This window comes from Podarcis filfolensis (assembly GCF_964270895.1).
Source record: "Podarcis filfolensis genome assembly, chromosome: 1".
Lineage (NCBI taxonomy): Eukaryota > Metazoa > Chordata > Lepidosauria > Squamata > Lacertidae > Podarcis > Podarcis filfolensis.
This window is the reverse complement of record NC_139604.1, coordinates 54,795,678-54,812,601: the sequence shown is the minus strand read 5'-3', so window position 1 is coordinate 54,812,601 and position 16,924 is coordinate 54,795,678. Positions and strand designations below refer to the sequence as shown.

The following is a 16,924-nucleotide window of genomic DNA, read 5'->3' as shown; positions in this document are numbered from 1 at the left end:
CAGGGGTTATAATAAAATGCTGGTGGTGAAATAATGTTTTGCTTTTTAGTGGATAAAAACAGGGCGCTTGTTCAATATAGTTTTACCTTTTTTAAAAATTGATTTTCAGTTTTTACTACCCATTGGCTTAGTCCTGTTGGGAATTGTAGGATGAGTGTAAATATTAGAATATGAAACTTGGTTCATTAGCTAGTTTCAATATGAATCAATGTGGAGAATTTTAGTTCTGGGGAGAAACCCAACCGTACCTCTTGGTGGGTATCTTAAGGCTGAAGATGTGCACGAAAAGATTCTGAGCTCTGAAAGTACATTCACCAGTCTTCTTGTCCTGTCCTATGTACGAGTAGTGAGCTCATTCTTGGTGTATTGATCATTGTGTATTTAAACTACACCACACATATACGGGAACCACAAGCACAAAAAACCCTTAGAAAAAAACTCAGAGTGCAAGTCCCAAAATAGTCCAGTTAGAACTGAGTATCTTCAGTGTGCTCAGGATGCTGGTTAGTGGGTGGGTGTGGGGAGGAAAACCAGAAAGGGAGATGGAATGGAGTACATTTTAAGAGGGCAACGCAGGCTGAGCTGGACCCCTGAGCAGGAGCACTCCATCCACAATGCAACTTATTTTGTTGCAAGTCCTACTTGTACATACGTAATCCTCTCCAGGACTGAGGTAGCAAATAAACTCTTGGAGTGCTTAGATGTACAAGTGACGGTTTTAAAAATATATTTTTTTAAAAAGTCAGATAGCTTACATTACCCACGGCATGAGGGGCAAGATCTGTGGCTGATTCAGTCATGTAATCCCTAGTAAGTATGTGTGCTGATGGCACTGTAGGGGGAGATGAATCCAGGTTTGCTCTGCAGGGGGAAAAGCTTACACCAGATCTTCCCAACTCCCTCTTTTATATACATCAGCACACATCCTCACTCCTCTTTAACTGGCTTTCTCTTGTACCTCCCCAAAGAGCAGTTGGGGTGGAGGGAATCTCCAACCTGTGAGGTTGTTTTAGGTGATCCTCTCCCACCTGTCCAACTCCTGACACCATTGTTCCTTTGCAGCCACAGCTTGAATTCAACACCATCTCAATTAGGTGTCTTTCACCTGTTTTGCTACTTATGGTAGAGGTTGAAAGCACTTGCTCACTGCAGCTATATCAGAGCCATGATGAAAGTAGCGCTATGGGGAAATATGCCGTGTTCAGATATCGCCAAATTCAAGCCACAGCTGCGAAGGCACAATTGAGAACTCGCTCGAAGGCTTACAGTATTCTCCTAATAGTTCTTTTGCAGGCGTGGCTTTACCTTTCCTCTGCCTGATGTCTGGTGATTGGCAGGTGGGTGTGGCTTGCCCACTTCCACCTTTGGAACAACAAATTTGACCCTTGAGCCAAAAGTGGTTCCCCAGCCCTGATTCAGAACAGGTATAAGTCAGGTCACAGTCACGATACAGCATGGGGTATTTAATGCAGTTAATTTCATTAGGAAGTACAACAACCCCATTTTACACCTGGCACTGTCACACAGAGACTTTTCACATGTTGCCTGTGCCAGAAGTGGATTGGCCACTCTCCACTTTCATAGTAGCCTCAGTTATGCAAGACAAGTATTTCTCAATCTTAAATGAGTCTGGGGTTCCTTTTGGACACATACTAGCTGGCCTTAACATGTAGTTGTGCAAACATCCTCCTCTTCCTCCTAGATGACAGCTATGCAGGTGTGCATACAGCCAGTCTTCAAATTTAAATTGGTACCCCCCCCTTCGCAGAACTCTTGTGTATCCCCCCCCCCCCGTGGGATCTGCAAGCAACGAGGTGAGAATGACAGAAGCCATTCTTGAAGCAGGGGTCCTATAGTTTTCTTCTGGTCTGGCTGTTGCACCATTGCTCACTATGGCCTGCAAATCAGCCAGCTTTACTAGTGGAACAGAGTATTGAACTTGAGCCCACAGTAGATTAGCAGCTTAGCTACAATATTTTCTGAAAAGAGGATTTATTCATTCTTGGACACAGGTTTACCAGGGAGGCACACTTTTGATTTTATACACCTCGATTTAACTACAGCACAATCTTGAAGTGCCTTTAACTTGATCCCATTTTCAAATGTTATAGTGTAATTATTATTATTTTGCTTTTCAAACATGCCATTGCACATGCGGGATTTGCCTGAAACTATTGTGCCTTGCACCCACCAGAGGGCACTGTGGCACCTTGTAAACTGGCAGCAGACATGTCTTGTTGCTTTGTGCATTCAGTTGCTACAGATGGACAGGAGAAGTGAAGGCAGTAAGAAACAGCAAGAGAGTAAAAGCAGTTCTACCACAGATGGAAAAAAATAATCTCACCACATGCATCCTGAACTGGGTTAAAATTGAGTGTGGCTACCAACATAATTCCATCTGTATGCAGAGTGGTCAAGGTCTATCCATGTGCACACTTGAATATGGTCAATACACGATAACTTGCATTGGAAACCAAAGTGGAAAAAGAAGAATTACAGTACTGAAGTGCCAGTAAGGAAAACAGTAAGATTGGGCTCTCTTGGCCTCTACAAGATTTATGGCTGAAGAGAATGAGATGTTTGGTCACTTCGAAATCTACATCATTTTTATTGAAGTATTTGGGGGGAAAGCACAAGCGATGTTTGCAAAAATTCAAATTTATATAAGTTTCCAGTATTCTTGCTTTATGGATATGGTTAGTTGCAAGGGTTTCAGAAAAACGAGAGTGTTAAGTCTTAAATTGCCGTATTTTTAAATGAATGTTATTGCCTTAATAAAGCTTGAAAAATATTTTAAATACTTCACTTTCTTCCCCCTTGCCATCTTTTGAACAGACCTGGGTAAGCATGAAAATGCCTGAGAATGTTCCCCTGTTTCCCCATCACTACAGATGTTGCAGATGCTCCTAAATCTTTCAGCTTGCACAAACATTCCACATTTTCAGTATTTGTTCTATGTAAAGTATGTGTTATGTGTTTGGCAGGGAGTGGGGGGTGAAGAGGAGAGAGACGTGATGTGATGTCATGGTGTTTGTCTCATTTCAGTGTGGATTTGTGACTTGGATGCTGCCAAGCCCACTGTTGCTTTGCAATTGTCACACTACTCACCCACTCTTTACAGGGTATTTATACGATGCCATTAAATCATAGTCCTGTGTTCCCTCCTCTCCATGTTCTCCCCTCCCCCTGCCCAACAGCAGAAAATCTGGCTTTTTTGTTGAAAGAATGGAACAAAAGTGTGTTAAGAGCTCAATTTTTATACGTGCAGTGTCATATGAAATGTGCAAGCTCAAGACCACACATATATATCCCCACACATTGTCACTATTATGTTTCTGATCAGCACTGTGTTAGCTGCATTTCTAAAACTCTTTTTTTGGCTATTATATTTAATTACTGAGATATTTGCAGAAGAGCGCTTAAACGGAAAACTATGTCTGTGCTAATAAAAACAAACAATTAAAAAAACAAGTTTCCAATTAGCGTCATTTCATCGTGTTTCATTCTCCCCTCCTGCTTCATATGGACATAAGCATACAATTGTGCATAAATTTGTTTTGGTGCAAATTAAAAACATGTTTGTTAAACTGGCAGGGAGGAAAAGCTTAGAATTTCATGTTGAGATGATTTTTTTTCCTTTCCTGCCCACAAGGCTATGCTACACTAAAGAACACTTAGCACATTCATTTATATTATGATTGTGGTGTAGATAATCTTACACTGTTGTTGGACTCCAGCTCCCATTAGCCTCAGCCAGCACAGCCAATGGTCAGGGATGATGGGAACTGCAGTCCAACAACATCCGGAGGGTCAATGGTTCCTCATTCCTGTTGGACAATGACTGTTGCATCAGAGTCATAACTCTAATGATTTTTGTGTGCAAAATGGCTGATGAGAAGCAGCAAGCTTCCCTTGCGTATGCTAAGCTGAGACCCTTTTCATTTAGCTTTCAAAATTCTTTAGAGACTACACTATAGCAATCTAGTGGAGAACGTAAACTGGCAAAATAGGGAAGAGTGATGTATCTCAGTTTTTGAGGGCTGTGCACAAATCCTCACCTGTGCTTGGGAGTGCAAAGCATCAAGTGCTGCCTCCCCTCACAATAGCAAGACTACATACCTTTGGAATTTCACTTCCCATTCTGTCCTGGATGCTTCAGCTGAGATTCCTGCATTGCAGGGGGCTGGACTGGATGACCCTATGATTCTATGAAATTCTGTTATTCTATCTGTTGTGCCGAGAAGGTCTATGGCACTCCAAGGATAATGGGCTTGGGGCCTGATTTACTTGTGCTGCAATGCCTACAGTGGATAGTCATTCAGCTCTGGATGGGAGGAAAGAGTTCTGTTATCTCCTTAAGCTGATCTGCATCCAAGCAGAGATTCTCCACTGCTCACATCCCCTCATTGTTACAGTGAGACACGCTATAAATACTTTGCTTACTGTATGCTGGCCCCGGCTCTCCTGTCCTTTCCTTCCTGTCTCCCTTCCATTTCCTGCCCCCCCTCCCAATCTCAGCCAGGCATCTTCTCCAACATCCAGGCACACTTGCAGCACTGAGGGAAAAGTGACGGAAATAGACAGGCGAGTGGCAGCCGGCGCTTTGGAGGGAGGCCCCTGCAGCTGTTGCTACACATCTCAATCGATGGAAAGGAGCCTGGCTGACGTTTCCAGGCCTGACTGCAGAGAAGGGAGCATTCCAGCTAAACTGGTTGGCATTGTACCTCTGTGCCAGTAGCACATGCTTGTTGGCTCACTAGCCTAGCCCAGCGCATCAAAACACTCACAGCAATCAAAGAAAGATATTTCTTTGACACAGCATACATTTCTATTTATTTCAAGGAGTTCAAGGTAGTGGATAGGTGGTAGGTGAGACTGGGGTGACTGGCCCCAGGCTCCCCAAATAGCTTCATGGCTGAGTGGGGACTTGAACCGCTACATCACACTGGCTGTCATTTAAAGCCCAATGGCTTCCCCCATAGAATCCTGGGAACTATATTTTACTAAGGGTGCTGGGAGCTGTAGCCCTACGAGGAGTAAATTTGAGTTTCCAGGAGTCTTGGTGCTTTAAATGTATGGTATGAGGGTAGGACTGTAGCTGTGTACCCAACAAAGATGGAAGAGAGCGTAGGAGAGTTGTTTTTACAAAAGGCCAAGTCTCTTAGAAGTTGAATCTTCCTTTGCATTTATTATGGACCAGCCTTCCCCCAACCAGGTACCACCCTCTTTTGATGTTGTTGAACCAAACACTTGTTCCCATTATCCCTCAACATTGGCCATGCAGGCTGCTGCTAACAGTTGTGATCCAAAATGCCTGGGGGCATCATGTTGGAGAAGGCTGCTTTAAACAGGTGAAGTTTTCAAATATGATACCCCCAGGTATTTCTAGCCTCCCCCCCTTCTGAGGAAAACTGAGGGCAGTTACTTGGTCGTACTTGCTTGTATGTAATAATAAGATAATTGACCAGGGCATGGCGGGGGAGATTGGGCAGCATGGAATCAAAGGGAACACCAGAGACTGGAGATGCTGCTGTCTGAGTTTATTTATTGCATAGTCACGTCTAACCCCTTTTTGCTGTGTCTGTTCCTCACTCTTTCATCTGGGCCACTCTCAAATTCACAATCCTTCCTCTCTGAGCTTGATTTGTAACGCCAGTTTCTAGACTAGACCTGGCTGGAATTTGCAATTTAAAATACGAGTTGCTTTTCCCAAAGCTGTCTAACATCTGACATCGTGTCAATACCAGACCCATATTAAATAGTAATGATAAAGTCACATCATGCACACCTTTTGTTTTCCTAGAAAAGCTCCTACTCCCATCCATCGACTTAATTTAAAAGATATTTCAGAGTCTGGGAGTACGTGCAGTACTATGAGATTGAGCAAGATGAACCAGGACCAATCTTGCACTCTGCTACAAGCTCTCTAGGTGACCTTAATCAAGCCCCTGGCTCTCTCCACACTTCCATTTTTCCCCCTTCCATTTGTCCCATGATTTCTAGCCATGGGTCTGAGAGGTTTTTCTTTTGCCTTGCTGCTTTCCCCTGGAAAACCCAATCTTTGCTATTGAATCAAAACAAATGTCAATCTGCAGAAAATGCAATGGATATTTGTTCAGATTTAGCAGTAAACAGCAGGTTTTCTCAGGGAAAGTGGTGGGGCAAAAGAAAAATCGCTTGAAAGCATGGGGCAAACAGAAGTGTGGACCAGCCCTAACATAAGGAAAGCCCTGCAGAATCAGGCACAGTGGCCCATCCAGTCTAGAATCCTGTTCTCACTGTGGCCAACCAGATGCCTTTGGGAACCCTGCAAGCAGGACCTGAGCGCAAGAGCATCCTCTCTGGTTTCCAGCAACTGGTATTCAGAAACTTGTGGCCTCCTTTAGTCGAGGTAGAACATTGCCACCATGGCTAGTAGCCCTTGTTAGCCTTTTAAAGCCATCCAAGTTGGTAGCCACCATTACTTGTGGAAGTGAATCCAATATGTGAAGATGTCTTTCCTTTTGTCTGTCCTGGGTCTTCCAACATTCAGCTCCAAACTACACGTGATGTGGCAGCAACAGTTTTAGTCCTCTCCATTCATTATTGTTTTTAAAAGCCAAACTTGGTCTGGGCAGGCTACAAGGTGGGGTGTGAGAAAGACAGATGGAAGGGTGCTTAACCATTTTTATTCTGGCAATTTCCCAGCTCAAAATATCACCCCCAATATGCTTTTTAATCTTGGAGGTGGAAAGAAAGATGTCCCTTGCTGGGGTGGGGAACCAGTGATTGTCCAGATGTTTTTAGATTCCATCTCCCATCAGTGATCAGGAATGATGGGAATTTTATTCCAGCAACATTCTGGAGGGCCATAGGTTCCTCATCGCTGGCCTAAATAGCTGTTTTGAGGATTTTTCACATAGCATATATGTAAATGACTGATAATTCAGTCATATTCTATTTTTTTAGCTGAAGTTCTTGTGTTTTTAAAATTAAGCAATTGGGTTAAAGAAAGATCTGCTGGAGTCTATTTAGACTGTAACGTTGTAATGACTCAGGAGGTTTCTGAAATTTTGGCACCTTTACAAAACTGCTCTTTGCTGATCAAATTGCTGTTCTACCCTACCTGTTTATCACAGGCTTGAAATAGCAATTTAGGGGTGAAAAAATGCTGTTTGTAAGATTCTCGGAATAATCCTGTTTTTGGTACAGGAACTGAAGTCAAGGTCTGTTCCATGTGTCTCTTTGAATAGCTCAAGCGTCAGACGTGATTATGACACATCTTTAACCTCTTTAAAATAGGATGGGATTGTTTTCACCTGCACAGCTCTTCCTCCAGCCTCCTTGACTCCCAAGACATGCCCTGACTAGTAGTAGCCTCTGAATTTCAGGAGATAAAAGTCCATTAGATTGTATGGAGTGACTGAGAAATGCTGGAACATGAAATCTCTCAATTTTTTTTTAACCTTGAGGCTGGTGATGGAGCATAGCAGATTGTAGCCTTTATGTAGAACGCGTTTAGAACTTCCAAGGTCAAAATATACTTATTGAACTCAAGATGGTGGGCATGAATGGGAGATGGCTGTTGCTCTCGTGTCTTGCTTGGGGGCTTCACAGAAGCATTTGATTGGCCACTGTGGAAAATGGGATACTGGATTAAATAAACCCTCTGTCTGACCAGCAGGCACCTATGTTCTTATGCAATATGGAAGCAGTATAGACCCAGAAGCACTGGGATCAATGTCCTTTCCATCAAGAGACAGGCTACCCTGATGTGATCTATGTGCCACTTAAAACAAAATGTTCATGCTGACTGGGCTGGTGGTTGTAGTCCCAAACTTTTGGAAGGCTAGTGAAAACACTGCTTTCAGTTAGTTGCCTGTGTGTTTTAAAACATTATATTGAGGGCTTTATCACCTAAACTGGCTTTCCTACACAATGAATTTGGATGTGTGTACATGTGCAAGCCCATGTGTTTGTCACATGTGACCCACTCCATGTGAGAGTTTCATAATGTCCTCCATGGAAATTCATTCATGGGTGAAACAACCCCTAATGGCTTAGCATTTCTGAAGAAGTATTTCACAATATATAGCTTGCCTGCCATAGAATTGTAGATCTTGGCTCATGAAGCACACATACCAAGGTTTATTCTAAATCGTGTTCTCATTTCAAATGAGGCAAAAGAGAGGCTTGACATTTTTGGCTAGTTCCTCACATGAAGTGGATATGTTTTCTAGAAATGATGATGTTCCCAAGGGCTACCTAGTGATCTACAGTCACTGTGCCCACTTACCTGGGAATAAGCTTCATTGCACTCAATGAGGCTTCTTTTGATGCTAGTATAGGATCACACCATAATCTAGTGGTTTTGATAATGTTGGAAGGGGGCCGTGAACAGTGAACCAGGAAGTCTCTGGTTCAAATGTCACCTTTTGCTATGAACTCACTACTTAGTTAGTCTTAGGCAAACTGATAGGCTCAGCCACTTGGCCATCTGCCATACAGGGCTAATGATTCTGACCTACATTGTATGCTTCGGAATTACTGAAAAAAGGTGTATGATTCAGTTGTGCTAAATAACTCTTAAATATTATTGCAGTTGGAGACTTGGATCTCCCACTAACCATGACATCATGCTTATTCCCTGGTATGTGAAGAGGAGAATGAGATGGGCTACCCATTGGCAAAAGGATCTAGACTGAATGTTTTCCAAAACAAGAATGGTATTTGATCATTTAATGATCATCAAAGCTGGCCTGCTACATCAGTACCACACAGGCTCACTATGATTTTCTACTTTTCAACAAATGGCTTGCATGATTTGGGGAAATTGCTCCCTTGACTAAGCCAGACATGCTTTCTTGTTTTTAATTTCCCAACTGTAGACCTGAGCAGATATCTGTTGTTAATCCTTCCAGAGTGAAACAATGAGAGAGGCAGTGTGTTGCATTGGTTGGATGAAGACTGGGAAGACCAAAGTTCAAATCCCCCACTTAGTTATGATGCTCACCTTAGACTGGTCACCATACCCTACCTTGCAGGATTGTTGTAAGAATAAAATGGAGGTGGGTGGGGAGAAGATTTGTATACCACCCTGAAGTCCTTGAAGGCAGGCAAATCACAGTCAAGATAGTGTAAGCATTCCGGGTCTGTTTAACTAGATCAAAGTACACTTCTTTCCTAGTTTTCTTAAGCAATTGAGAAGTCCAGCATTTCAGGGAGGGAAACTTAAGCCTAAACAGCATAGAGGCTGTCTTGTTATACTGATGGTATCACAACGCATGCACTATAAACATAAGAGAACTGAGGCTGACTAGGACAGATATCAGTAGTTATCAGGCAGACCAGCAAAACACAAAGAGCAGATAAAATGATCACAGAGAGATCAAACACCAAAGCCATACGTGACCATAAGGCATGGCATTCTGGTCAGCACAAAAGCCATTTTTTAGTACAATAAGCCAGATGTTCTTGGGAATGCAGATAAAATCCAATAAGAAATGGCACTACTGTAGACACTTCAAAGAAATTGATTGTAGCTGCTGTTGACTATTAGCAAAGAGGGTCTGGTCTTGTCCTGAGATCTCCTGTGACCTGGGTTCAAACTAGTCTTCAGAGCAGACTTTTTATATGACCTTTTGGCAAGTCAGGTCAGAGGTACCATTTCATGGGCTGAGTCTGATAGGGTTTCCTGCAACTCTTTCTCAGAGCTCTTCCAGATTCTCCATATTTGTATTCATCTCAATCAAAGGTTTGTAAGTCAGTTTGTTTCCAATCAACACATGGAATTTCTGTTTTGGTTTTTACCCTAAGTATGAGGTAAAAGGTAAAGGGACCCCTGACCATTAGGTCCAGTCATGGCCGATTCTGGGGTTGCAGCACTCATCTTGCTTTATTGGCCGAGGGAGCCAGCGTACAGCTTCCGGGTCATGTGGCCAGCATGGCTAAGTTGCTTCTGGCGAACCAGAGCAGTGCACGGAAACGTCGTTTACCTTCCCGCCGAAGTGGTACCTATTTATCTACCTGCACTATGACGTGCTTTTGAACTGCTAGGTTGGCAGGAGCTGGGACCGTGCAATGGGAGCTCACCCCGTCATGGTGATTCGAACTGCCGACCTTCTGATCAGCAAGTCCTAGGCTCTGTGGTTTAACCCACAGTGCCACCCGCATCCCTATAAGTATGAGGACATTGCCATTTTATGAGACTTGTGGTCCTACAAATATTTTACTCTGCAGCCTCATATTAGAAAGAGAGTTAGCAGGCTATAGAGACCATCGTTCTTTCTCCTGTGGGTAGTGGTAGTGTCTGGTTGGAGTCACCATTTAGTCAACAAACTTCATTTTGATTCCTTAGTAGCACATGCAACATACATATGCCACTCACAGCTGATGTGGTTGCTGTGGGAAAACTTTTACTGCATTAAATGACTGATGCAGGAGATGGCAAGGATTGATGCCCACATCAGTTACGGCCGATTTCAGATAAATTATTTTGTTTGGAAAAATAGAAAAGATCTGGATTTCAAAGTTCTAATTCAAGATTGCAGCAATATTTTTTTATAAAAAGCTATTTGGAGTTTTTTTTTAAAAAAAATAAAACGATGCCATTGATTTCAGAGGTGCAGAACAAGTAAATCTGTTTAGTCCAGAGGAGTGGCGGCCAATCTCTGGTCATTTTGGCAAGGGTTCTTGGGAGATTGTGTCCAACAACATGGGCCAGCACAGGTTCCCTATCCTTGCCCTAGACTGTGGGGAGAGAGTTCCTAGATCAATGACGCTCTTCAAATGTTTGGGCCCCCTGTAAATCCCACCCCTCCTTAAAGCTTGGAAATGCATCTCGTATACTCTGCACACACCAAGCCTTCTTTTTCTCATCTTTGGGACCAGTCACATAAGCTGCAGTTAGGCTTCAGATGTTGCTGGAAGGATAAGCAGCATCTGCATTTTGTCTCCAGCTTATCTCCATCCTTCCCAAGGACCAAGCAGAACCTATTTAAAATTCAGATTGGTTTTGCATCCGCCAAGCTCACTCGTGACACTATCCTCGACCCCACCAAACCTATTTGCATGAACAAATGCCACTCAAAATAAATACAGCATTGCTGCATGTAAGTAGGATTGACTTAAGCTGATGCTTTCTTTGCTTTGGGCACTCTTTTGTTCCATGTTGCACTGCTCTTAAAACTAAGAGAGGCTCATGATGAAACTGACAGACAAATTAGATCAGGTTAGCAAGGCGTTTGTGAACTGGGGCAGTGAGCCTTCCCTCCACCCGCACCCACCAGCATCTCTGGTTGGACTTCAGCTGCATTCCACCCCCCCTTTCTTTCTTCTTTTTTTTTGCTCTGGAGAGTTTAGGAGGAGAGGATGTGTATGGTTTGTTTGCAAGTGGGTGGATACAAATGACAGATGGAGCTGCCCAGCACTGCAGGGGGTCAAGTCGTCCAATTCACATAAGGATGTTGAGTGAAAGCAAAGGGAGGGGTGGGAAAGGGGGCTGGGTCGCCTGGATTTTAAGACAAATCCCAAGGAAGGAACTGCAGCCTCCTGAGTGTGTGTGTGAGAGTGAGGAGGAGATGACACACAGGCTGAGCAAGCCCCTGGCCAGATCTGCCTAAAGCTGTGATAAGGAGGTGCAGGAGAGGCAAATGAGCTGAGACCCTGGGACTTTTTCCTCCTTGCAACAAGGAAGGAACTTGTACAGAGTGGATCCAGATTGGTGAAGGATTCTACAAGATTGGAATAGAGGCCTCTTCCACCTTCTCCTTCTTGAGCAGGCATGGAGTCCAGCAACGATACTGACAGCTACCCAGGCATTCTGGAGTGTGACTACGAGGACTGGAGTTCATCCAGGATCCTGATTCCTTCCATCTACTTGCTGGTTTTCTTCCTAGGCACCACCGGCAATGGCCTGGTGCTATGGACCATTTTCTGCGGAGGCCAGGAGAAACGGCGGTCTGCAGACACGTTCATTGCCAACCTGGCAGTGGCCGACCTCACCTTTGTGGTCACCTTGCCGCTTTGGGCTACCTACGTCATCCTGGACTACGACTGGCCCTTTGGCTCTTTTGCCTGCAAGCTCAGCAGCTACCTGGTCTTTGTCAACATGTACGCCAGTGTCTTCTGCCTCACAGGGCTCAGCTTTGACCGCTATCTGGCCATCGTCCGCCCCATCGCAAATGCCAAGCTGAGGTCCAAGGTCAGTGGGCTTTTGGTGACCCTAACCCTCTGGGCAATGGCAGTCCTCCTAGCCTTGCCAGCCATGATCTTCCGGAGCACAACCGTCTTCACCGGGACAGACAAAGTGACGTGCTACATGAATTTCTCCAGTGTGGCCACCGATGAGACCGAGCAGGTCTGGGAAGCAGGGCTGGGCTTGTCTTCCACCCTCCTGGGCTTTGTGCTTCCCTTTGCCATCATGCTGACCTGCTACTTCTTCATTGCCCGCACCATTGCTGGCCACTTCCGAAAGGAGCGCACCGAAGCGCTGAGGAAGCGGAAGCGCCTGCTGACCATCATCATCGTCCTGGTGGCCACCTTCGCCATCTGCTGGCTGCCCTTCCACTTTGTGAAGACCATCTACATGCTGATGGACTGGGGGGTGATGCCCTTGTCTTGCGGCTTCCACGCTTTCCTCAGCAACCTCCACCCGTACAGCAGCTGCTTGGCCTACATCAACAGCTGCCTCAATCCTTTCCTCTATGCCTTCTTTGACCCCCGCTTCCGACAGGCCTGCGCCGCCGTCCTCTGCTGCAGCCCGGGGCATTTGGCAGGATCTGGTGGGGACAAGTCGGCCAGCTACTCCTCCGGCCACAGCCAGAACCACCTGGGGAAAGGAGCAGATGCACAGCGGGAGAAGCAGTGCCCCGACAGCCAGGAGACTCTGCTCCGGGGATAAAAGCTGGACTATGCCACACACACATGTCAAGGACTTTGGAGATAAGGGGCGCTGTTTTCCTCTTTTCCACCCTCTTCTGTGGGCCCTTCCTTTCTAATGCTACTATCTTTTTCAGGGTTCCCTTACCCCTTCTGACTCACACCCCATTCTGCCTTTCTTTGTCTTTCTCTGCCCACCACCTCGTCCCCTAAACCAGAGCTGGAAAAATTGGTGGTCTTCAGTTGTTGCTGGACTCCACCTCCCATCATGGCCCAAAGGTCAGGGGTGATGGGAGATGTGGTCCAACATCCATGTTTAACTTTGCCTCTTGACCTCTTCTTAGGACGGAATATCCTGCAGTGATGGGATGAGCTAAGCTCCCAAGGAACAATTAGGAGGTCTGCCGGCTGTTCTGGTCATGGTGCTGAAACATAACTCTGCTAGGCACTGGCTCTGTCTGCTGCCCCATAGCACTTTCAATACAGTTTTGCTTCTGTCCCCCCTGCACATCTGTGCTTTTTATTGGCACGGGGATATGGTGCAAAGATAAATCTGCCTTAATTCATGCTACTTGACATTCCAGTAGCACAGCAGCAGAAAAGAGGGAGCAGAGATGAGTTCTTTAAGAGGTGACCCGCTGTCTTAGGAGGCAAGCAAAGTCTGCAATCCCATGCACACATAGTTGGGAACGAGTCCCCTTGAACTCAGACTTCTGAGCAGGCATAACTGGGGTTGCACAGATGGTTTGATCACCGAGGAGTCAGCCTAAAACTTCTAGGCAAATCCTGGGCATTCTAGAAAGGCAGCAATCCCATGCGCATGAAATTGACGGGACTCATTTCCAATTAAATCAGGACAGGATCATCCAGTGTGTCCCACTGGGTTCCACTGGGCTTACTTTCAAGTAAGCAGCATAGGATTGCAACCTTGGGTAAGGATTTTTAGCTTATGGTGAACCCCGCCCTCCCCTGGTTATAGAACCATAAAATTGTAGAGTTGGAAGGGACCCAAGGGTCATCTAGTCCAACCCCTGCAATGCAGCAATGTCAGAATTCATTCTGCCCCACATTCCCTAAATAACAACAAACCTGGGAGTAATAACTTATTACCTGTAGCTGGCTGTTGTTATTATTATTATTTGCTGCTGCTGTTGTCTGAGCCAGCCTCTGGTCAGGATTCCCTGCCTCAAAAGTTTCCCCACCAACACAATTCATTCTTCTTGTCAGGAGACACTTGGGGATGTGATCGATTTACAGCTCCCAGTTGTTCTAGACCTCCGCCTGAGCAAAATGACCACAGCTCAAGGAATGTATCCTTTTTAAGATCCAGCACTAGGACTGGCACCATGGACAGAGGTCTCCGGCCTGCTCCCTGTACAGTGGTACCTCGGGTTACATACGCTTCAGGTTACATAAGGTTCAGGTTACTGAATTCGCTAACCCAGAAATATTACCTCGGGTTAAGAATTTTGCTTCAGGATGAGAACAGAAATCGTGCTCTGGCAGTGCGGCGGCAGCAGGAGACCCCATAAGCTAAAGTGGTCTTCAGGTTAAGAACAGTTTCAGGTTAAGAACGGACCTCCGGAATGAATTAAGTACCGTACTTAACCCGAGGTACCACTGTAGTTGAAATGTGCCTTATAAGATGCACTGAGAACAGAGACCAGGCTGCCCTTCCCTTTGTTCTTCTCCCTCTTTTCCTGTCCCTTAACACCCCCTCCCACTTTATTTCCTGCCACAAGATGTGAAGGAGAGATGTGAGGTGTGAGAAACTATCTCCCCTTCCTCACACACACACAATTATGGATGGTTTAGTAGGAGTGACTTCTTGGGTTTTCAGTTTTTTATGGTATAATCCCCCTCTTTCCCCACAATTCACTGGGAGCTGGTTTCTCCCAGAATGTGTACAGAATCCCCCCTTTGCAGGCAATATGAACAGAAATGGCAAAATGCAGTTAATATTGCATATGAGCTCCCTTTTAAGGGGGTTGGGACCAAATGGCAACTTTCTGATAATTTCCTTCTGTTCATTCTCCAGTTTAATATATTGAGCCATGCATCAAAATGCTCCAGAACACTATTATAGGCGTGTTCACATGTGGCATTCAAGGAGTGTGCAGTCTGTGTACCTGTCTACACATATAGTGGAGCTGTACATATTAGATAGTTACACTCTTTTGCACAAAGACTTGCAAGTGTGTAGAGAAAACTTGTAACTGTACTCTCTGCAAGCTATGAACAAACCTTGAGGAATTTGTCTGTTGGCAAAAGGTTTATGTATGAAATGACCTTAAAAATGCATTCTCTGTTCTTATTAATCTAGAGACCCTAGGACAAAATTGCAAAAAAAAAAAGTTTGAATCTCTCACTTGCTATATTTTTTTATATCTGAATGATTATTTTAAAAACGACTCATGTTTAGTTTCCTAAACTTTTTTTGTATAAGATTTCTGCTGACCTTTTAAAATTTTAGCAAGTGCTGCAGACTGGAAAGCGGCTTTTAGCAATCAAATACTCTGCTTGAATAAAGAATAGCGAACTGGGAAATGCAAATGTTTTTGTATAGATCCTATTGAAACAAAAGTATTCATCATCATTATTTTTTTTATCCTGCCTAATCCAAATTCATTTCCCATCTGAGAATGTAATGTTCTATTGTTGAATTAAAGAATCTTAAAATGTATGAAATCTACATCTTTGCTGTCTTCCTGGGGCAGGGTGGGGGAGGGGAATCTCTCTCCCAGTGGTAAAAATAGATGTGCAGATGGCTCTCGTTCTGGAGAGGATGTGCTGCTGACTGAGGTTGTGATGCATTTAACAGAACCAAGCAATAGAACTTTCCCTGAATTGTACCATTTCAGGGTGCAGGTGGGAGGTTTCATGTTTAAAAAACCTCCCCGGATATAGAAAGGTAGCATTTCAGGGAAAATATGAGGTTGAACAATTCTCCATGGTATGTTCGTTTTCAATATGAAGAGAAAGTTTTAGATAGGTGGATTTAAACATGGAACCCCACCCCCAGCTGCAACCTGAAAAGCACGCAATCCAGAACAAGCTTTCCCAATTGATTTTGGCTAATGTCTAAAAGGGCTCTGTGTGTGTCAGCTTCTTTCTCCTTGGGCAGAGAAAGTGCACACCCTAATTTGGATTATGCATATGTGATGTGTTTCTGAGCTGTCAATGCCCTTGTCTTAAAGCCTTGAAAAGACTGCAGAAAGGAGAATAGGAGAGGGCAATCTGGTTAAAATTCCTCTTTGAATTTTATTATGATTGATCTCATGCTTGATAGTAGCACTGGGGGGCAGGATTTAAAACTTTCCTCTTCCTGGGATGCTCCCTGTGCTGCTCAGCTGACTGGAGAACAGCTGAGAGTGGTGAAAAGGGGAATAGACTGCAGAAAAAAACGTTAATCATCTGGCGTCTCACCCTTCTTCCTGTTCCTCAGCTGATCAGTGGGAGGGTATTTAATGGGGGGGGGGAGGTAAAAGGGCCAAAAGGTAACAGGGGTGGGTGGGTGCAGATTGCACAGTTCTAAACAAGGGATGGTGCGGGGGGAGGTTCTTGGAGACTATGCATATTGCCCAGAGGACATACAAAACGCAGTCAAGATATGGCCTATTGGAGATTATCTCCTAATGTCTGGAGAATATACAACATTTGGCTGAGATATGGACATTCCCTAAGGCTTGTTGGAGATTATGTACATTGACTGGGAAATGTGCACATTTGCTTTTTATGTGCATATTCTCCATGAGGCCTGGTTAATGTGCATGATGTCTGGTTGTTATGTAAATTAATTGCTCAATTTACATATATAGTGAAGGCACTGGCTCTGGTGTTTAGTGCCTATGGATCATGTTGGTGCTTGCCTATTGTATCTGGAACCACCCAGGTGTCCATATGCACACCTCTCCTCCGGATGCTTTAGGGGAAGACTTGCCCATCCATGGTGGCATTGCCCTCTTTGCTCCTTCCCACTGCAGAAACATAGCAGAAAGCTTCAGAGAGCAATGTTCCCAGTTTGAGCCCCAGCTCAAACAATCTAGTTTGCTCTGCTACCAGATTC

The 16,924-nt window shown here is 44.6% G+C and overlaps 1 protein-coding gene across 1 annotated transcript; it reads left to right on the top strand.

Moving 5' to 3' along the window:
• Positions 1 to 11,504: 11,504 nt before the first annotated feature.
• Positions 11,505 to 14,439, top strand: APLNR (apelin receptor). The gene has a single exon (XM_083627086.1). It carries the CDS (start codon positions 11,762 to 11,764, stop codon positions 12,878 to 12,880), a length of 1,119 nt encoding a protein of 372 aa, XP_083483212.1. The 5' UTR covers positions 11,505 to 11,761; the 3' UTR covers positions 12,881 to 14,439.
• The last annotated feature ends 2,485 nt before the right edge of the window (positions 14,440 to 16,924 follow it).